At 43.5% G+C, this 22,049-nt stretch overlaps 1 protein-coding gene across 2 annotated transcripts in view; it reads left to right on the plus strand.

Moving 5' to 3' along the window:
• The first annotated feature begins 19,600 nt into the window (after nt 1–19,600).
• SLC24A3 (solute carrier family 24 member 3) overlaps nt 19,601–22,049 on the plus strand; it is a 226,470-nt gene continuing 224,021 nt past the window's right edge. The window contains exon 1 of one of the 2 annotated variants that reach the window (XM_078392558.1): nt 19,601–19,910. In XM_078392558.1, coding sequence (XP_078248684.1) covers nt 19,718–19,910 — 193 coding nt within the window. In that variant the 5' untranslated portion in view covers nt 19,601–19,717. The remainder of the gene's footprint in view (nt 19,911–22,049) is intronic. The other variant, XM_072998426.2, reaches the window with a different exon arrangement.

The following is a 22,049-nucleotide window of genomic DNA, read 5'->3' on the forward strand; positions in this document are numbered from 1 at the left end:
CAGCCTTCTTTAATATGGATCAAAATACAAGGTGGATTGCTATCTTATCATCACCTATTCCTTCCACTCCTCCATATTTATCTTCCCTTAACTAGGCAACAGTGGCAGGAACAGCTAGAAAGGGATGTGGAGAGAACAAAATACAGACGTTTTGTCTCTTTTCCTTTCACTTCTTTCACAAGCTAACAGTATTCAAATGCCTATGGAACTACTGGAACTCTGAAGGGTTACTGAAAACAGCTCCTATTCATTTTTCATCATTCATTTCTAGCTCTACTAAACACGAACTTGGCATCTTTCCTCATTGTTATGTGTGTTGCTAGGCATGCAGCTCACTCTAAGATGAAGCAATATTTGATAGTTCCATTTGTTTCAATCCAGAACAGCCACAATAACACATACTGACAATAGTGACTGTGGTCAGATCTGATTTTAATTTTTTGTAAGCAGTACTGAGAGCCCCTAGGAGCCCTCTCAGCTGGTATTAAGTGGGGTAAAACATTCTGTAAGGAATCAGGCAAGCAAACAAGCACCACTAATTAAGAAGGTGATTGCAACCATTCTTTACATTTAGACATGGAATTGCCTCAATCATTAATATTTTTAAAACAAGAGGGGCATTTTGGGAATGGAATGCCAAAATGACTTCCTGTTCATAGGCCCTCTTGGCATATTTCTTTCTTTTTTTCCTAGCTAAGGCTCCAATACTCTAAATGAATGACTCAGCTGACAAATTATCTATCTGAGGAGACAGGTTGTAAGAAAGTAAGGGTGCAAATGCGTGGACGGCTGCAAAGGCATGGGCCTGATTGCACTGGAAAGGGACATTCTAATGAGCATGATTTGCCTTAAAGTCACGCTTCCATCTACTTGAGAAATGCTCCAGCCCAGTCCCCGAACATGGAATCATCCTCATCCTCATCTTAGAACTGCATTGCTGGAAGGAACCCTATGGATCATTGAGTCCAGTCCGTGTCAAGGAGGCACAGTTGCAGAATTGAACTCCTAGCTTTGAAGCTCGGCAGCTGGAACAAATAGCTACAGCTTGGGCACAGATCAGGTTTGGGCAGGAACAGTTTTCCCCACATGTTGTACGATTGTCAGGAAACACATTGTTTATTTATTTTATTTAAAATATTTTTCCCCTGCCTTTTTCCTTCAAAAAAAGACCTAAAGTGGCTGATATTATTAAAAATCCTCTGAGATTAAGATTCATTCTCTTGTTGAAGGTGGAAGCAATAATGAGTGAGTGAGGTAAAAAAAACACCAGAAAAGTTAATTTCATTGGTAAAAGGAACCTCCACTACAGAAAACATAGGGCTTTCCTTTAGTGGCCCTATTACAAAACTTTATAATCTTATCAAGAAAAGCCAAGTAGCTCTGTCTACCAATTAATAAGCAGTATTCAAACAATTGCCTAATATGAAGTGCGAAACATACAGGGCTATCGTCACGTCTGCACTAAATAACTCATGACTGTCTGTGCATGTTCTGAAAACTAGCTAATCAAGGAAAACAAGAAAATATGTAGCAGACAAAAAAAAAATCAGCAGTGGGGATAGAGTCCACACAGCTATGGCAATAGCATTGGTCATGTTTGCCCACACCTTTTTTCCTCCCTCTCTGCTGCTTTCTGATGGCAGCCATGTTGCCAGGACAACGAGATTGTTTATGTGAAGTACAATCACAAAATTTCCTTTAACTTTATTCAGTCAGCGATAGTTTGTTGTCTTAAGTGCCTTCAAGTTTCTTCCAACTTACAAGAACCCTAAGAGGATCTTTGAGGTATGCGAGATATTCATTGCCATCTCTCTGAGTTTCTCCAGCTGAGTAGTGCCTTGGACCCAGGTCTCCTCAGTGTGAGTCTGGCATTCTGTCCACTACACACTGGCCCCAGGATTTGAAATCGTAGCCTCAATGGTCAGAAACAAGTTACTTTATCACTGGGCTAATTCGGCTGGTGATAATTTATTGATCATTGTCATTCAAAGCTGCAGTCCTCAAGTGATGAACCGGTCCTTATTTCCCACAACTCTTTTGCTTCTGATGAGAAATTGAGACCCCAAGGATGGCATCATGAGGTAATTCATATAACTATGTATTGTAAACCAATTAAAGACTCCACAAGCTTTAAAGCCAGTGGATGATAAAGATTTGGAACAAAGAACTGAACAGTCAGGACTGTTTTTTTCATTTCTTACTAGTGAAACTCCCCTCCCCACCATGTTGTCATTATTATGTGTGAGAACCACTCTCTAATCCTGGGATCTGTTTTCATTGTTCCTGTATCAATTAGTTATATAACTAGGAATTTCCTCTCAACAGAAAGCCTGGCCAGGTCTACTCTCCTGTGCTTTGTTGATAAACTCATGCGTGTCAGCTAATTAAATTATCCGCCATGCATATCAATTTGTTTATTGTCCATCAAAACTGAATCCTGGGTCTAGCTGTTTTAGGGTGGAAGAAAGATTGCAGCAAGCAGCTGGAGAGGGGAAAAGAGAGAACACTGAAATGATTTCTTGTTACCCCTGCTAGGTTAAAGTAGTCCATGCATGTAATACCCATTTATAATCCTTGAATGTTGTGCATGTCTCTGTCAGTATTTTTTTAATAACTGAGAAGAAGGGTTTTTTTTGTGGGGGCAATTAGAAGATATATACATGTCTTTTCCTCCATATCTTAAAGCAGTTACTTTTTTGGACTATAAATTCCAGAATTCAAGTGCCCATATTGGCTGGGGGAGGGGGAGTGTCTCAGGAGTAATGACTCCAAGCTTTGCTCATTTCATTGGTTGCATCCCTTCCAAATAGTGTTACATGCATTGCCTTTCATCCCACTGGGAGGGAAACAAACCTTTCTGTAGCAGGGAACCAGAGCAACAGAGACTTCCCCATGATATTTTAGTTTAGTATCTACAGCAGCTTTTTATGTGGTTTTTTTTTTTACATGTGGGAGTGTTTGGAATTAGGTTTCTGCTTGCTTTCAGACATAGCACAGTCTGAAGTAGTAAATGTTTATTATTATTATTATTATTATTATTATTATTATTATTATTATTATTATTATTATTATTATTATTATTATTATTATTATTATTATTATTATTATTATTATTATTATTATTATTATTATTATTATTATTATTAATTTGATTTATATCCCGCTCATCTGGTCAGATTGACCACTCTGAGCGGCTAGAAGACCATGAGGTAAGGGAAGCTAAAACCTGCCCTGTCCCCCAACATAACACTCGCTACTGAGCTGCTGAGGCAGATATTTCTCTCCTAGCCAACGTTGGCAGTACTAGATGCAAGCCTCATGGGAGTGCCCAGAATGACACAACTCTGGTGCGCTAAGGCACATGGCTGGCAAATGTTGACTCCAGGGCTGGATGCAGCCCTCCTGAGGCCTTTTTTAACAACACTCACCCACCACAGACTCCCCTGCCAGAAATGGATTTTCCCCTGCATAAGCTGAACTGCTCTCTTGAAAACCTCTAGGAAACATAAATTTCTTTTAAAATAGTTTTCAGAGCCCATTCCAACCACTTTTAGTTTCATTTCACCGATTGCAGGGTTAAGCGCATAGGCACCTGGACTCCCAAAGTGGTTCACTCCTGCTTTATTTCCTTTTGTGCCCATATACTTTTTCATATGCACATAAGACTTACTCATCTCCATAATAAATGCAAGTGGCACAGACATGTGAATAAGCAGCATGGTTGCCCTCTGCCATTTCTGCTGGGTTTGCCACTGAATACCATGTAGTTGTCATAATTTTCAACAACTCACTGAATTAACCAGCCCTGTTCTGGCAACCTGTTCTCATACATTTGTGCTAACATTTTATGTCTATGCAAGGTCAGTGTTAACATCTCTGCAATCCGAGCTTCGTGTCATGGTTTCTGATGCTCAATGGCACAGCAGTCAGTTAAGTCCTAGCCTTGGGATGTGTATGATGTTTTTGATGGTTTAGAACAAGCTTTATGTTAATTTAATGTAATATAATCAGGGATATAGGCTTTAAAAGCCCCCCCCTTTCACTGAAGGGGTGCAGTTAATACATACAATATAATATAAGCAGAAACCTAATCATGCAGTAAAGCAGCAAGATGGCCATGGTTAGGCTATCTATATCTATCTATAGATAAATCTAGATCTAGATCTAGATCTAGATCTAGATCAGATCTATCTATCTATCTATCTATCTATCTATCTATCTATCTATCTATCTATCTATCTATCTATCTATCTATCTATCTATCTATCTATCTATCTATCTATCTATCTATCTATCTATCTATCTATCTAACATGGAACCCAGGAAGGATGAATTAAGTACCATTGCCTAGGCACCTGTAGCCTTCCTTTCCCCCTCTTTCTCCACACCCTTTTGCGTCCCACATTTCAGGTTGATATTTATAAAATATGTACTCTGTAATAAGGGGGCATGCTTCTTCTCTGCATGCTTTCCCTAGAAATTATTCCTAGCACCGTTTATCACCCATCACATTCCGACCTGTTGCAAACTTAGAAATAATCTCACATTTTCCTTTGAGAGTGTGGTTTCCTTTTCTTTCCAAGTACGCACTTCTAACATGTTTTAAAATTGTTTTTAGTATGCCTCCAAAAAGCCAAGAAGCTCATATAGATATAGATATACTGTATAGATATGCCCCCTTTTCAGAACTCCTTTTAACCAGGTCAGTGTATTCTGTCAAATGCAGTCTGTTGTGGTTGTCATGTGTTAAGAGGTTGCTTCCTGCTTAAAGCAATAGTAACAGTTTTGAGGTATGTGAAATATTCAAGGAATAGTTTATAGTGTTGTAAACCCAAGTGTGTTTCCATTGTTGAGCAGGGATTTGAAACCAGGCTTCTTGAGTCCTTGTTAGAACTGGATATGGAACAACTGATTGGTTCAAAATTGGGAAAGGAGTACGACCAGGCTGTACATTTTCCTTTGAGAGTATGTTTTCCTTTTCTTTCCAAGTATGCACTTCTAACAGTATTGGAACAATGATATTGGTGGTATTTAAACTGACAGCAAATGTCATATACAGCAGTTCTAGTTCTCTAAGATATAAGAAGTTTGGAAGTTTTGGCTACCCCTTTTTTCTGGAGGGTAGAAAATTTGGTTGAGTTTGTAGGTGTTTTTGTGAAAGCCTGTTTTGATGCATAGATTTGCATATGAAAGGAGACGGGTAATGAGCTAATAAGCTAGTCTGAGGGTAAGACTAAATAAGAAGCAAGAGTGATGTTTTCTCAATAGGTAAAGGGCATTTGTTTATTTTAGCACAAGGCTTCCAGGCTTCCTCAGCTTACCAAATTGCACAATTGTTTGTGTTTGTTTAGAGCTAGGTCATTAGTAGGTAATCACAAGCTTCATTTGTATGCTAATTGTGCAGACATAACTGCTTTAAAGGAATGTGTCTTTGGAGAGATAAAACATTTATCATCTTGGGAAACAAAACATCCTTATAATCATGGGTGACTGGAACATAAAAGTAGGAAACAAAGCAGAACCAAATGCTTTTGGAAATTTGGCCTAGGGATCAGAAATGAAAAAGAGTATAATTAGTAGAGTTTTGCAAAGCCAACACTTTGTTTATTCTATTTGCATTCTTCGCAACCAAACAGATGACTGTAAACATGGACATCTCCACATGATCAATGCAGAAATAATAGATTATGTAAGTAAAAGCAGGAGATGGAGAAGCTTTATTTGCTTTCCCAAAACAAGACCAGGAGCAGATTGTAGTACTGATCATGCACTGTACATCATACTCAACATTATAGTAAAGCTGAGAAAGAATACTAAAAGAATATTAATGCCAAAATATAATTTAAATAACATTTCCAATGAATTTACAGTCCACATAAAGAACAGATTTGCATTATTAAAGTCAACTGACTATGAGCCAAAACTGTAGATTGAAACCAGATATATCATTAGGGGGAAAAAAATGCAAAAATACAATTCCTGTAGTAAAAAGAAAAGAAAAAAATAGATGAACAATGGAAGAAACACTTAAAATTGTCAAGAGGTAAGAAGCAAAAATAAAAGGTGACAGAAGCAGGATAAGAACCATGAATAGAGTTTTTCAATGCCTATCACAAAGAGACAAAGATAATTATTATAGTAACCAGTACAAAGAAATGCAGGAGAACAGCAAAAGGGGAAAAACAAGAGATCTCTTTCAGAAGATCCAAGAAATCAAAGGAAAATTTAAGTCTAGATCAAGAATGCTGAATGATCAACAGGGAAGCACATTCTCTGAATAGAGAAAGTGGGAACAGTATACTGAAGAGCTATGCAGAGGAGATAAAAGGATGATGGGCTCCTTTGAAGAGGAATCCTATTATGAAGAACCTGCAGTTCTAGAAAGTGAAGTGAAAGTTGCTCTGAAAGCAGTAGGAAGAAATAAATACTAGGGTAAAATGGGATACTGATATAACTATTTCATGTCACAGGATCTGTCAAAATCCTAATGAGTGTGTGTCAAGAAGTACAGAAAACAAAACAATGAAGTATGAAGTATGTAAAGTATGTCAAATGAAGTATGTCAAGAAGTACAGAGAACAAAAAAAATGTATATTGAATGTTGAATTCAAATATACATTTGGGTTCCCAAGAAAGAAGATGCCAGGGAGCACAGCAACTGCCATTACTTTAATTTCCCATGCAAATAAAGTGATGTTCAAGGTGTTGCAACAAAGGCTTTTATCTTATATGGAGTGAGAAGTGCCTGATGTTCAAGCTGGATTCTAAAAAGAAGGCGGCACTAGAGATCATATTGCAAATATCCACTGGCAACTGGAGTGCACCAAAGAATTCCAAAGAAAACAACAGAGCACAACAACCCGTTCCTAAAAACCCCTCTCCATCTGCCAGTCACTAAGGGAAAGCCTGCTTGAAAAGAAATATCTTTGCTTGTTTGTGGAAGGACAGCAAAGATGGGGCCAGCCTTGCTTCCCACGGGAGGGAGTTCCAAAGCCTGGGAGCAACAACAGAATAGGCTCTCTTGCGTATACCCACCAAGTGTGCCTCTGAAGGAGAGAAAGGCCTCCCCTGAGGGTCTTAATTCTCATACAGGCTTTCAGAGAGAGATGTGGTATTTTAGATGGCTTGGACCAGTTTGAATTTTGCCCAGAGATGGATCAGAGGCCAATGGAGTTGTTGTAGTAGGGGAGAAATATGTTCTTTGTAACCAGTCCTGGTTAACAATCTGGTTGTGGCATTTTGGACCTGCTGACATTCCTGAACACTTTCCAAAGGCAGCTCCACATAGAGTGTGTTACAGTAATCAAGCTGAGATGTAACTAGGGCATGTGTCACCATGGCCAGACGAGACCTCTCAAGAAATGGGCACAGGTGGTGCGCTAGTTTTAACTATGCAAAAGCACTCCTGCCGACTGCTGAAACCTGGGCATCCAGGCTCAGAGATTAACCAAGAAGCACCCTCAAGCTGCAGACCTGTATTTTCAGAATGGGTCTAATCTTGTCCAGCACAAACTGCAACCCTATTCCTTGATCCGCTTTTCAACTGACCAAGAGAGCCTGTCTCATCTGGATTAAGCTTCAATTTATTCACCCTCATCCAATCGATTACTGTCAACAGACACTGATCTAGAACCGAAACAGCTTCCTTGGATATAGATGGAAAGGAGAGATAGAGTTGGGTGTCATCAGCGTACTGGTGAAACCAAACCCCAAAACTCTGGACTACCTCTCCTAGCAGTTTCATGTAGGTGTTAAATAGGAGACAAAACAGAACCATGAGGGACATCACAAGCTAATGGCCAGGTTGTAGAGCAGGAGTCCTCCAGCACCACGCTCTAAGTTCTCCCTTCCAGGAAGGACCAAAGCCACTGTAAATCAATGCCTCCAAGTCCCATCCCAGAGAGATAGCCCAGAAGAATACCATGGTCAATGGTATCGAAAGCTGCCGAAAACCAACAGGGACACACAGGGATCCAGTTCTCAGCATAGGGCATCCACCAAGATGACCAAAGCAATCTTCACCCCGTAACCCAGCCTGAAGCCAGACTGAAATGGTTCTAGATCCTCTACATCAGTGGTCCCCAACCTTTTTTGGACCGCGGATGGGTTGGGCGGTGCGGGCTCCATGCGCAGGGTGGGTGGAGGCATCCCGGCACTTGTGAAGGGGCATGTGACACTCACAAGTGGGTGTGTCATGCTTGCGGAGGGGCGTATCACACAGGTGGGTGTGTTGCACTTGTGGAGGGGCATGTCACACTTGTGTGTGGGCGTGTCATACTTGCGGAGGGATGTGTTGCGCGAGCACGACATGCCTACCCACAAGCATGGCATGCCCACCCGCAAGCGCGACACATCTGCCGTGCATGCGTGGGGGGAGAATCCGTATCCGTGGCCCAGATCAAGGAAGCCCATGGACCGGCACCAGGCCGCAGACCGGGGGTTGGAGACCCCTGCTCTATATCATCCAAGAACCCCTGGGACTAGGAAGCCACAACCCACTCCAGCATCTTGCCTAAAAATGGGGTATTAGAGTTTGGCTAGTAATTGTTCCTGTTGCACAGGTCCTAATGGCAATTCCACAGAGTATGGATAAAACTCCTCAGCGGTTGGAAGTGAACCCTCCATAACCTCCCAGAAGCAGCAGCATATTCCCTGGTTAGCCAGGTATTATAAAGGGGCTGCATTACCTGGTTAGCCATGTTTTACATGGATTACATGCTGGCTGGCTGGCTCAGTGGTTTAAGTATCTGGTTGTGGAGCCAGAGGTTGGGAGTTCAATTTCCCACTGTGCCTCCTGTGAGTAGAGCCAACCTGTGTGGCCTTGGGCAAGCTGGACAGTCCTAGGATTCTCCCAGCCCCAGAAGAAGGGAATGGTAAAATAATTCTGGATATTCTCCACCTGGAAAACCCTGAGAAGAGTTGTCATAAATCAGAACTGATTTGCACATGATGATGATTACATGGATTATATGCCCATTTATTGAGATCCTCTTTATTCCCATTTCTTCAATCATCCTGAAGCAGTTCTGAACTCCAGCCCTTGCTTGCCCTACCTTTGTGACATCAACTGGACATGCCTCCTTGGTCTCAAGTTTCGGTCATGAAATCTCAGGGGGCCTCAAGTACATCCGTGCAAGCCCAATGCTCTGAGTGAATCTTTGTTCTAATGTGCGAACATGACTCTCACAAGCAAACAGGCAGCTCCAGATGCTGTTTTTAATTAATCAACTTAAACTGTTCTTGTGACTCACTGGGTGCCACCTTCAACAGTCTGGAGCTTCAGTGAGAACATGTGATTTTTATTACCATATTAAATACAGCCTTAATTACTTATCTGTGATAATTGCTGCCACACCTTTTAATCAGTGAACTGTGAGTAAACATAAACTCTACTGACCAAATGTGTCATAAACTTGAATATCTGCACTTTCCACCCTGTGAGGTAGGACAGGCAACCAGATATTCTGTCTGTCTTCCTCAGAGATAGGTCAGTGCCTGTATCATGTTTGAAAATGATTTTTTTAGCCTGCACCCAAAAAAACAAGAGGTAGGTAGGTAGGTAGATAGGTAGATAGGTAGATAGATATAGTCTCTCTCTCTCTCTCTCTCTCTCTCTCTTTATATACATAGAGAGAGAGAGACTATATCTATCTATCTATCTATCTATCTATCTATCTATCTATCTATCTATCTATCTATCTATCTATCTATCTATCTATCTACCTACCTACCTACCTACCTACCTACCTACCTACCTAGCTCGCTCGCTCGCTCGCTCGCTCGCTCGCTAGCTATGCCCCCTTTCAGAACTCCTTTTAACCAGGTAACTATATTCTGTCAAATGCAGTCTGTTGTTGTTGTCATGTGTTAAGAAGTTGCTTCCTACTTAAAGCAATAGTAACAGTTTTGAGGTATGTGAAATATTCAAGGAATGGTTTGCAATGTTGTTAACCCAAGTGTGTTTCCATTGTTGAGCAGGGATTTGAAACCAAGATTCTTGAGTCCTAGTCTATCACTCTAACCGCTACACCATGTTGGCGGTCAATCTGCTACAAGAGTCAAACACAAATCCCTGGCTAGATACAAACAGCTAGCTCAACTGCAAAGACCCATTCAGTGTTATTGTTAAAGAACGAAACAGGGAGAAGTTCAGAAATAGTCAGTTGCTTTTAAAGTAAAAATTAAAAATGGCAAACCATTATCTAATTACTCACTTATCCGTATTCTAAGAGTAATTCACTGAAGCTTTTTTCCAGGGGAAAGAGACTCTCGAGCCTTCTTGAGGAAGCTGATGTTGCCTGTTAACCATTCAGCTGAACATAGAAGACATCTCTTTTAGATGTTCCTCTGGAGGTGCAGGGCCATTTCCTTGCAAGGAAATTAAAATGAACCAATCCATAGCCACTTCGGTGCACCCCCCCAAAAAAAGTGAAACAAAGTTGGTTATTATCCTTTATTTAGGTGACCAGAATCCTGTGATTCAAACATATGAAACTCAATCAAAAACAGACAAAATCACAAAAATATTGACTGGCATAATAATATAATATAATATAATATAATATAATATAATATAATATAATATAATATAATATAATATAATATAATATAATATAATGTAATGTAATGTAATACAATATAATATAATATAATATAATAATTCTACTATTACTACTACTAGCACTATTATTTTACATCAGCTGCTCTTTGTGGAGTGTCAGGATGCTCCAGCCTATTTCCCCTGCTTCAGCTTATCACTCAGCAGTATGGAGCGGTCAGGCATAGACCACTGTTTTCTTCCTGCTGAAAGCAGGGAGGAAGCAGTGATCTGCATCAGAATTGCTGGGAGATGGGCAAGGTTGAAGGGTACAGTTACCGATATCTAGAAGCAGAGTTTCCTCAAGTGACCAAGAGTATCTGATCATAAAAGCACTCCTCAGCTTCACAGTTGTGTGTCTTAATCACTAGAATGCAAACACTGGTTCCCTTTCTAAGTCTGATCTCTTGAGTCATATATTACAAAGGAGGTCATGTACAGTAGCTAGCGTGAAAATGTAACAGCAGGAAATACATTTTTCTCAGGACACTTGTTTTTACCTCAAGTGACCCTGATCACTGTTCTTTGTTGTTATCTCCATCAGGATTGCTGGGGTTAACCTTGCCCCTTCTCAGAAATCTTAATCCACCTCCCAATTCCATCTCATTCCCTAGTCTCAGTTTAACCTTTCCCCTTCCCTGTGCACTGAGAGGTGGTTAAGAGAAGGAAAATGTATGTGTGCATGCACGTAACCTTCTCACTAATAAACACTGCCTTTGGCCCATGCAGACCGAAGCATTGCCCACTCCTGCTGTATAGTGATAGTTCCTGGGAGGGATAGGTCAAAGTTAAATGAGTGTCTCTTATGGTCACCAGAATTTACATCATGCTTCCTGGGCAATATAATTTTTTAAAACATAGTAATTAAAATAACATCGAATACATTGTCTTCTAAAAAGAAAGAGTAGCCTTCATTGTTGATCTGAGACACCAGTTTAGTAACTCATTTCACTCAGATGAAAAAGAGAGCTGAGTGTCATTGGTGAACAGATGACACCCTGTGCTAAATCTCCAGATGACTTATTCAGCAGTTTCATGTAGATGCTCAAAAACGTCTACACAAAGCAACATGAAACAAAATCAGAACCCACAGGAATCCTAGTGTAAGTCCCATAGGAATAAACAGTGCTTCCCGAGTATCTCTGTGGAATCGGCTCCCTAAGCAGAAATGGAACAACCAAAATTTTGCCTCCCAACCTTCAATGCAGAAAGTGGACCCAGAAGATCATTGTGGTTGATAGTGTTAAAAGCTCCAAAGAGAATTAGGAGAAGAAAGTGTTCCACACCCTGTTTTCTTTTTCTCTAGCTTCCCCCAAACAGAATCAGGGTGATCACGACAGTTCTCGAACAAGTCTGAAACCAGTTTGAAATTGATTCAGATAATCTCATCCAAGAACGCTCAGTGTTGTAGCAATTTATTTATTTATTTATTTATTTATTTATTTATTTATTTATTTATTTATTTATTTATTTATTTAACATGCCATCATATTCCACAGGTTCAGACTCGTTTTCAGTTTATTTTCTACAGATCAGAAATAAAACAATGATTTCTATTTAAAAAAAAAAGAATAAACAGTAATTCTGTCCCCAAGGAAATAATAACATGTACAAAGATCAAACTGTTTGGCGTTTACCGTATTTTTCCGTGTATAAGACACAACTTTTTCCTAAAATCGTTACACTAGAAATTGAGGGGTGTCTTATACATGGAAGTAAGCTGAGAACATGGAGAGAACAAAACTGTCCACACCTTGCCTCTGTAAATAGGCTTCTTTCCATCATGAGGCTTAGCTTCCTACAGTCAGGAGACTTAGCTTCCTCCAATCATGAGTCTTATGGAACTGACGTCCACTGATGCTGAACAAACCAACTGGAACACACCTCATTGGAGGTGGAGCCTGTAGGCTCAGATTCAACAGGGAGTCCTAATGTCCGAGCATTCTGAGCCCAGAGGCTGAATACTCAAAGCTAGGTTTTCTGAATTTTTGGGTTAGAAAAGTCTGTGTGTGGATCTTCTAAACAAGGGTGTCTTATAAAAAGAAAAATACAGTACAGTACCTACTTGGATAATTTGCCTAAGAAGAGGGCATTTGTTGACTGGTTAATATTGGTTGCAATCCATAGAGCCCAAAGCATGTTTCTGTAGGGTAACTGGAAATTGCCCGTTCTTGGAGCTAGCTAGCCAGTCCCCAGCTACTAAAGTAGTAAGCCAAAACAGACAAGGGTGGAGCAAAGCTGGGGCAGTCTAAGGACCTTCCTGGATCTTCTTTGCTTCCTCAGGCTACAATAAATGACATTCAGTACCACTTCAAAACAAGATTAAATGGTGCTCTAGACATATACCTTGACTGAACTGTAGTGCTAAAGGTAAAGGTAAAGGTAAAGGTAAAGGTAAAGGTAAAGGTTCCCCTTGACAATTTTTGTCCAGTCGTGTTCGACTCTAGGGGGCGGTGCTCATCCCCATTTCCAAGCCATAGAGCCAGCGTTTTGTCTGAAGACAATCTTCCGTGGTCACATGGCCAGTGCGACTTAGGCACAGAACGCTGTTACCTTCCCACCAAGGTGGTCCCTATTTATCTACTTGCATTTGCATGCTTTCGAACCGCTAGGTTGGCGGGAGCTGGGACAAGCGACGGACGCTCATTCCATCGCATTGATTTGATCTTACAACTGCTTGGTCTTCTGACCCTGCAGCACAGGCTTCTGCAGTTTAGCCCGCAGCACCACCACGTCCCTACGAACTGTCGTGCTAATTGGGTCCAAATTGGTGTGAATACTTTTATCCTTGAAATAGTTAGCAAACATGTTCTAATATGATTCAAAGTGTTCCTTCCTGTCTCTGTTTGGGTCAACCTGATGAACACTGCAAACGTCCTGGAAAAAATGGTGTTAGATGGCACTCCACAAAAGCAATTGTATACATGAGAAAAGCCCAGCTCCCTGATAGTGTGGTTGCCATGGTTTCTATGAAAGCAACTCATGACCCAAATGTTTTGATCATGGAATCCTGGGGATACATAGTCTGCCTGAGAAAAATTCTTGAGCCAGAGTTCCTTTAAAAAGAAAAGAAAACTGGGTACTGTACTTTTTTGAGTCTTGTCTGGATGTTTCATTTTATTGTTTTATTATTATGAGCCTTGCGGTTTCACGTATTTTAATAGCTTTGGTGGTGGAATAAAGCTTTTTAACAATGGCAATCATCACTTATCAGTTGCTTGCAATAGTCTTGTTATTACAGTCTGTTATAAGATGGCTTGATTATTTCATCAAAAGATTGGATTCTATATCTTTAAAATAAGAGCTGCTGCCTCTGGTGCATAAGAGCAGGGCCGTATTAAGTGTGGCTGGGCCACTAGGCTTCCGGGTATTTCAGGCCCCCTCTGGCACCTCAGTCTTTCACCCCACTACAGCTGACAGTCTATCCCTGGTATGGTAGGTACCAAACAACACTACATAGAGTGCAAAGTGCCTTTAACTATTGGAGCCCTAGGGTGCCTCAGTAAAAACAATTGTTGGGCCCCTGGTCCCTGTGGGACTCCTAGGCTTCAGCCTAGTCTGCCTTATGAATAATACGCCCATGTCTAAAAGCCATACAAAACCATTTCAAATAGAGAACCCCACAAGCTCAGTGGCAGGAAGGGACTAAGCAAATAATGGATGGGAATGCAGAGCAAAATGAGAGGGACACGCCTTTTCTCTTTCTGCTCATTTCCCCCTCTTTCTGTTTCACCAGCCCCTCTGCACCCATCAGGCTCCTGTGAAAGGCCTGATTTTGTCAGAGGTCTAAACTGATGGATGTAAAGAAAGAGTAAGTCAAGGGCCACAGGTTGCAGGAGTGGGAAAGTTACTTTTTTGGGCTACAGCTCCCAGAATCCTCTAGGCAGTATGCCATTTGCCCCAGCCCTATACAACATAGCCGTACATTCTAATGTAAGACATAATTTCAAAACTAACAGTGCAATCATCTACATCTTTACTCAGAAGTAAATCCAACTGAGTGTAATAAATAGAATTTATGCCCAAGGAAAAGTGTACACAGTTACACTTCAACCATAAAATTAACAGACTAAAGCCAGGGGGTGAGATCAATGAATCTTAATGCTCTTATTTTGAAGAAGGAAAGAATGTAAAAAAAAAAAGACTATCATTCTGTAAAGATTTCTAAGGGAGGTATAAGAAGCAAATGGAGGAAAATATAAAATCTGGAGGAACAAATGCAATGTTTAACAAGCAAGAAAGAACACAAAGACCGTGGAAGATGAAGCAGATATGAGAGGCAAAACAAACAAGAGCTATAAAATGAACAGCTAATTTGAAGATAAGTCAATGAATCTGAAACTGGATGTGAAAAAGAAATGGTAACCAACAAAGAGAAATTAAACCATGGCTCAAAATGATCACTGTGTGTTGGAATTGAAAGAGCAGGTGGTAGAATGCCAAATGGAAACAGGAAATTTAAATAAAGGAAAACGCTGCTAGAAAGAAACAAAATGTGTAGGAGGAGAGTCTGGAGGGGAAAGTACAGGTACTGTATTCTATCACTTAACTATGAAGCAAAAGAGAAACTGGGCAAATGTTTCTCCCTAATCCAGCAGGCTCCTCATTGTGTGACCAGCTACATGTCTGATCTGACAACCAGTACAGAAACAAGCACCTGACAAGGAGCCCGCCAAGGCTGAGAGGATGCTTGCATTATTATATCCTGCCTTTAGGCAACATGATACTGTACTAGCTAAGGAACCCTGTACTGTATATGAAGGATGTGCAGGATGATTGCATCAGGTGAGAGCAAGGGATTCTGTTTTATTTCAAATAATGAGTCGATGAATAACTGAATATTGCAGAATAGATATGATAATCAATGCCAAAGGGCTGAATGAGAGATCTTTAAGGGCAAAGATAACAAAACAAAAAGTAGAGGATTTGAAACAGCCTTGAGAAAAGAAAGAAGCAAAACATGCATTAACAGAAACAGAGTAAGTGTGGTTTGAAAGATAACATGAAAACCAACCAAAACATAACCATGAGAACCAAGATCATACAACACAGAGAGAAAAGAGAATAATCAAAAACATTAAAACCAGAGGACAGAGCAAAGGGAAGGAGAGACTGATGATCTGGTGCTGGTGTTTACGTTGTTGTTGTTTAGCCGTTTAGTCATGTCTGACTCTTTGTGACCTCATGGACCAGAGCACACCAGGTCCTCCTGTCTTCCACTGCCTCCCAGAATTTGGTCAAATTCATGTTGGTAGCTTCGATGACACTATCCAACCATCTCCTCCTCTGTCATCCCCTTCTCCTTTTGCCTTTACACTTTCCCAACATCAGGGTCTTTTCCAGGGAGTCTTCTCTTCTCATGAGGTGGCCAAAGTATTGGAGCCTCAGCTTCAGGATCTGTCCTTCCAGTGAGCATTCAGGGTTGATTTCCTTCAGAATGGATACAGTAGGTTTGTTTTCTTTGCAGTCCAAGCATCTCCTCCAGCACCACAATTCAAAAGCATCAATTCTTCGGTGGTCAGCCTTCTTTATGGTCCAGCTCTCACTTCCATACATCGCTATTGGAAAAAACATAGCTTTGACTATGCGGACCTTTGTTGGCAAGGTGATGTCTCTGCTTTTTAAGATGTTGTCTAGGTTTGTCATCACTTTCCTCCCAAGAAGCAGGCGTGTTTTAAGTTCGGGGCTGCTGTCACCATCTGCAGTGATTATGGAGCCCAAGAAAGTAAAATCTGTCACTGCCTCCATCTCTTCCCCTTCTATTTGCCAGGAGGTGATGGGACCAGTGGCCATGATGTTAATTTTTTTGATGTTGAGCTTCAGACCATTTTTGGCGCTCTCCTCTTTCAACCTCATTTAAAGGTTCTTTAATTCCTCCTCACTTTTTGCCATCAGAGTGGTATCATCTGCATATCTGAGGTTGTTGATATTTCTTCCAGGACCCTTCCGGCTCGGGATTCCTCCAGTCTGGCCTTTTGCATGATATATTCTGCATATAATTTAAATAAGCAGGGAGACAATATACAGCCTTGTCGTACTCCTTTCCCGATTTTGAACCAATCAGTTGCTCTATATCCAGGTGTTTAGGTAGATAAAGTAAAATTGGTGAAGGAAATGAACAGAGCAATCTATACATTAAATTGGTTGGCTGAGGAACCATAAGGCATGGTGGAAGCCCCAGTATGCTGGGAGATATGCCACTGTCAGGACAAACAGACCTTCAGACCACCCCTGAAATGTTTTTTTAAGTGTGTTGCTTATATGCCCCATAGCACTTAAAGCAGTCTCTGGGTGACTTCCAATTTAAATATGTAGGCTACACATTCCCCTTCACCCCAGTCTCACAAGCTGGGTACTCAATTTATCAACCCTGGAAGGCTGAGTGAACCTTGAGCCAGCTACACAGTGAGCAGAGTTTTGGCTGCAGTACTGCAGTTTATTTGACCAACAACTGCTGATTAATTAAGGCAACAGTAGCTCATGACCTTGTAATGCATATTGTTCTTTCCTTGACAGAAATTGAAAAGTATGGATCCTTCCCAGGACCCACCATAGGACTGGGCTTCAATTGGCTTTGGGATGGGACTCTAAAGAGGTAGATGGGGAGTGTAGTAGGCTCAGGGGACGTGATACCTCCCGTCTGTACTTACTCTGAGGTTTTTGGACAGTAGATCAAAGGCAAATTGCTGCCCAGGGTAGAACAACAAATGTGACTCCCTACCCAGTCAAATCTTATGGTACCCAAAGTCAACCAAGTTACTTTGGTCTATAAGGCATGAAATCCCATAAGTACCTCTCAGTAAAAATACGATCAATAAAGTAAAAAATGCAATAATTTATTGTCCTTTCATGACAGTTAAAAATCTGCTGCCCAAGGCAGCTCCCTTATCTTACCTAATGGTGGGGCCGGCTTTGAGTACAGATTTTTCAGAGCATCCAAGTGGAATGAAATGCTGATCTCAGGATGTACACAGCAGTCAATTGGGAGTGTGGGGGGAAGGAGGCAGGAGAGGCCATCTGGCTTGTTGGCATTCTATCTGGCAAGACTGGCCTGTAGGACATGGTAGTGGCTCACATGTGTTTCTGAGGAAATGAGGTAGCAATAGGCTCCAATGGCTGAGTGGCCAAGGCTGCTGGTCTATGTAACCCTCTATTTGACTGGCTCAGCTATGGAAAGGGGGCACTTAATGTAGGGCTGTACCTGCAACTCTCCATATGTACAACACAACTCAACAAGCTATGTGGGGGTTCAGTCATGTGAACTCTTGGAAAGTTTATTTTTTCTGAAGAGTAAACAAGGCATTTTTCATGGGTGAGGGGATTGTAACCCCAAGGAACTGCAACAGTAGAGGCATTGCTGGCTATGCCATGAGGGCTGGCAGAGTAGAGATGCTTTGTCATTATTGCATGTATTGGATGCAAGCTGCAGTGTTTCCCAGGCTCATTAGATTTTTTGTACATGTGGGCTTTGTTGGCAACACCACTGCCAGTCACTGGATAGTGGCAGTATTTCTAGCAACACTGGAGACCCATCTGTCATCCTAATGTAACACTTGGATTTTCTGGTTGTTTTCTCTTTCTCGTCTGATCTGAACACACACAGAGTAACATGTGAATGTCTTCTCCTTTCTGGCATAATCTGGGTCGGGGATTACACATCCAAGTAGTTTTGAATGTCTTTGTGTTTATCAGGTCCTTACTGGTGCATGTATTTGCAGCAACTCCTTAGGTAATGATTTCATACCACTGGTGATCAATTCTGAATATAATTTAAACTACAGTACTATTTTGGATTTTTAATATTTAAATAGCAAGAGGGATATAAAAAATCTTCTATGAATATGGAAGTTGTGCTGAATATTTTAAAGACACGTTTTAACTATATTTTGGCAACTATGGCTTACTAGGATGTCTTTTGGCCAGGATGATTCCTGGGGAAGAAAAGTAACTTGAAACACATCAGGGAAGGATATTTAGGGGGAAAAGGGAAACTGTAATAAATAACAACATTGATTTACTGCCTATTCTCTCGACTCATGTTGTTGTTACTAGACAAACTAAGAGAGCCCTGCTTTGAAGGGAAGTAAACCTTTTTAAGAGCAGCCAGTTCTCTCTCTTTTCTCCAGCCAACATAGAGTTTCTACAAAGAAAGTTTCAGAGTTCAACTGGTCCTTCTGCTAGGAAGCAATCGTTTTAGAGCTCCAGCCGGTGGCAGAGTAAGGCGATCTCGTCCACTGGTGCCGGCAGCATCAAGGGATAACGACTCGCACGTAAGAAGACCCCACGAACACATATCCTCACCCTTTGCCTCCACCTCGCAAATGCAAAGCCTTGCGACGTCAGTTGAGTTCACACGTTCAGCTTTCTCACCGAGAGAAATCCAGTCTTGTTAGCCGGCGGGCGTCTGCTCCGTGGTGAGAGATGGCACTCTTGACGTGCTCAAGGGTACTACTGGCCGCTTCTCAGTCTGTGGCCGACGCTGGGACGAATGAAACCTTGCCCGACGGATGGTGGGCAGGAGATATCTTCACGCCCTGCAGGATTCTACCCGCAAAACTCAGCGGCGAGAAGAGCTTCCGCAAGTCGCCCCAACGGGCGAGTAAAGCATCAGACCAGCCCGAAGCGGGGTCCGCTCTCCGGTCCGGCGGTTCCCCAGCGCTGACAGCGAGACCTGAGCGGGAAAGGCAGGAGGCGGCGGCAGCGCGAGCCGCTCGTGCAACCTCTCCAGCCCTTCCCCCCCCCGTGCTCCCCCCCCCGGTCACCAGGCCGCGAGGAGGAGGGGGCGGGGCCGAGCGGGGCCCCCCGACCTACGGCTCGGTGCCACTGCCGGGCCGGCTGGAGAGCTCTTTCTTCGCCGCCGCCGCCGCCGCCGCCGCCTCCAGCACGGGAGCCCTGCCCATGGCGCAGCGCCTCGCCCCCGCTGCTGCGCCGCCGCGCGCCCTCCAGGCAGCGGCGCTCGGAGGCGGCGCGGAGTGAGGCGCGGGCGAGGCGGCAGCTCGCACACAACGCGGCCGGGCGGGACGGACCGGGCGCTCCGCCTCCTGCTCGCCCTCCTTTTCCTCGCCTTCGGTCTTGCTTCAGGAGCTGGCGCCGGCTTGGCTCTTGAGTACGGCTCGTTCCATGGCGCTCCGCAGCACCGGCCCGGCCGTCGAGATGCTGCCGCCGCCGCGCAGGGGCCAGGCTCGTCGGCGGAGGCAAGACCTGCTCGCGGGCCAGCTGGGCGTCCTGGCCTCGCTGCTGTTGCTCCTGCTGCTCGTGGGCGCCCTGGCAGGCCAGCCGGCTGGTCGCCCGGACGCCCTTGCCGCCGCTGCCGGTGAGTAGGAAGAACGCGGGAGCGAACACGCCGGGGCTTGCGGGAGGCGGAGGAGGCGGGGAGAGACGAACGGCAACCCGGAGAAGAAGAAGAAGAAGAACCAGCCAGCCAGCCGAGGATGGCAGCGAAGCCCCGGCAGCGGAGAGCTTGTGTGCCTGTAACAGGCCAGCGCTTGGCAGAGGGAGCCGCTAAGTGGGGGCGGCGAGGGGAGAGGAAAGGGATTGTTGGGGGGGGGGAGTCATTTGGCCGTCACCGCGCAGGGGCTGAGGGAGACCCTCCTGATGAACGGCGGCTGGAGGTTCCCTCGGCCGAGGTCTCCCCCGCTTGGGCATTGCCTTGGCCGCCCGGTCTTGCCTTTCCCGCGCGCCGTCCCTTTGTGCGGACGGACCGGCGCGAGCCCTGGGAGCCTGCTGTTGCGCGTGCTGAGGTTTCTTCTCCACAGGTCCCGAGTGGCGAGGCGGGAGGAGGGTGAGGTGGGGGGGGGCTTGGTTGCTTTTCGGGGTTTTAAAAGAGGGGAGGCGCTTCTAGAAAGGATGCGGGGGGGGGGAGAGAAATCTCCTGCTGGTGCTTGCCCTTCCGTATCTAAAAGCAAGCTCGGAGCCCCTTTGCCTCCTCTTGCCACATTGCCTGGCCAAGTGCCGCTGCGCGGTTTCCCTTCTCTTTGCTACCGGTGAAAATGCGGGTTTGGGAAGAAGAGCCTAGTGCTCCGCCGCCTCGTGGAACTGACCCTGGATCACCTTACCAAGGGCGAGGGGAGGCAGGCTTTCCAGGCGGAAGGTTTGGCACACCCTTAAGAGCCCCAAACCCGGGAAGTAGGTCGATTAGATCCATCCTGGGTAAAAGCCTCCTTTCCCCCTAGAAGCTCTGGGTGTAAACTCCTTGAAACAAATGGCCCTCCTGCAACATGCCCTCTATGCTCATTTTACTTGGCCAGGGTAGACCTAGTGGGCTGTGTGCCCGATCTTAATAAATATGAGTTGGAGGGGAGCAGCGTTTGCAGTTGCTGTTTCATGCACTGAAATCTCTTGGACCCGTCTTGTCAGGTTCCATACTCAGCTATTCACATTTCTGGTTTCCCCCTACCCCGAATCCATAGTTTGGAACTTCTTTGGGTTGGCAGAGCTAATGGTGAAAGACTGAAAGGACAGGGTTTCTCTGGCTTCCCTGTAAAGTCTGGAGCACACAGAACACTCTGTTGGACAGTGGCTGAGCTGCATATATTACCGCTTCAGTGGTTTAGGTATCTGCTTGTGGAGCCAGTGGTTGGAAGTTTGATTCTCTGCTGTGTCTCTTGGGAGAAAGAGCCAGCCTATGTAGTCTTGATCAAGCAGCACAACCCCAGGGTGCCCCCAGAAGAAGGGAATGGCAAACTATTCTCTACCTTGAATACCCTGAAAAAGGGTCGCCATAAGTCAGAATTGACTTGATGACACATGATTATTAGTAGTATTTATTCAGTAGGGACCACAGTGTTGAGTTTGTGATCTGGTACATGTTTTTATTATAGGTGCAACTCCAAGCCTGTATTGCCCACATACCTGAAAGTCAAGTCTACTGAACTCAATGTGACATGTTTCAGACTGCAATGTTAATTAACAAAACCAGTTTTTTGTTCAAAGTACTTTCCCATAGCACTAAGGAGATGCTCTTTCCAGTTCACCATCTCCCAGTTTCCAGTCCTCTTCCTCCTGTTCACCTGACCAGTGATGGCAAAAGGGAATTGGGGAAAGTTTGAATCTGAACACCATTACTGGGTGTGTGTGTGTGTGTCTTGAAAGAGTTGGCTGGGAGCCGGGAAAGACAATTAGTCTGTTACGGCAGTGAGGCCGTGACAGCATCATAGCCTTTCTAAACAGACTGTTCAGGCTGCAGTTCTGCAGTGTGCTTGAGCATAAGCTCTACTGAAAAAGATAGAACTTATTTTTGAGCACCTTTGCTCATAAAGCCTGTTGTGGGGCTGAGTCAAACTGAGTCCAATGCAGCCTGAGTCAGATTTCACTGACTGATCAATGGATTCACAGATTGAAACTTTTAACCAGGGCTGTAACCAGGACAAGGCAACCAGGGCTTTGCCCCAGGGTATTAAACTTTAGAGGGTGTCAAAATCTAGAGCTGAATCTGTCAGTGTTTTCTAGCCCT

This window comes from Pogona vitticeps, chromosome 4 (genome assembly GCF_051106095.1).
Source record: "Pogona vitticeps strain Pit_001003342236 chromosome 4, PviZW2.1, whole genome shotgun sequence".
NCBI lineage: Eukaryota > Metazoa > Chordata > Lepidosauria > Squamata > Agamidae > Pogona > Pogona vitticeps.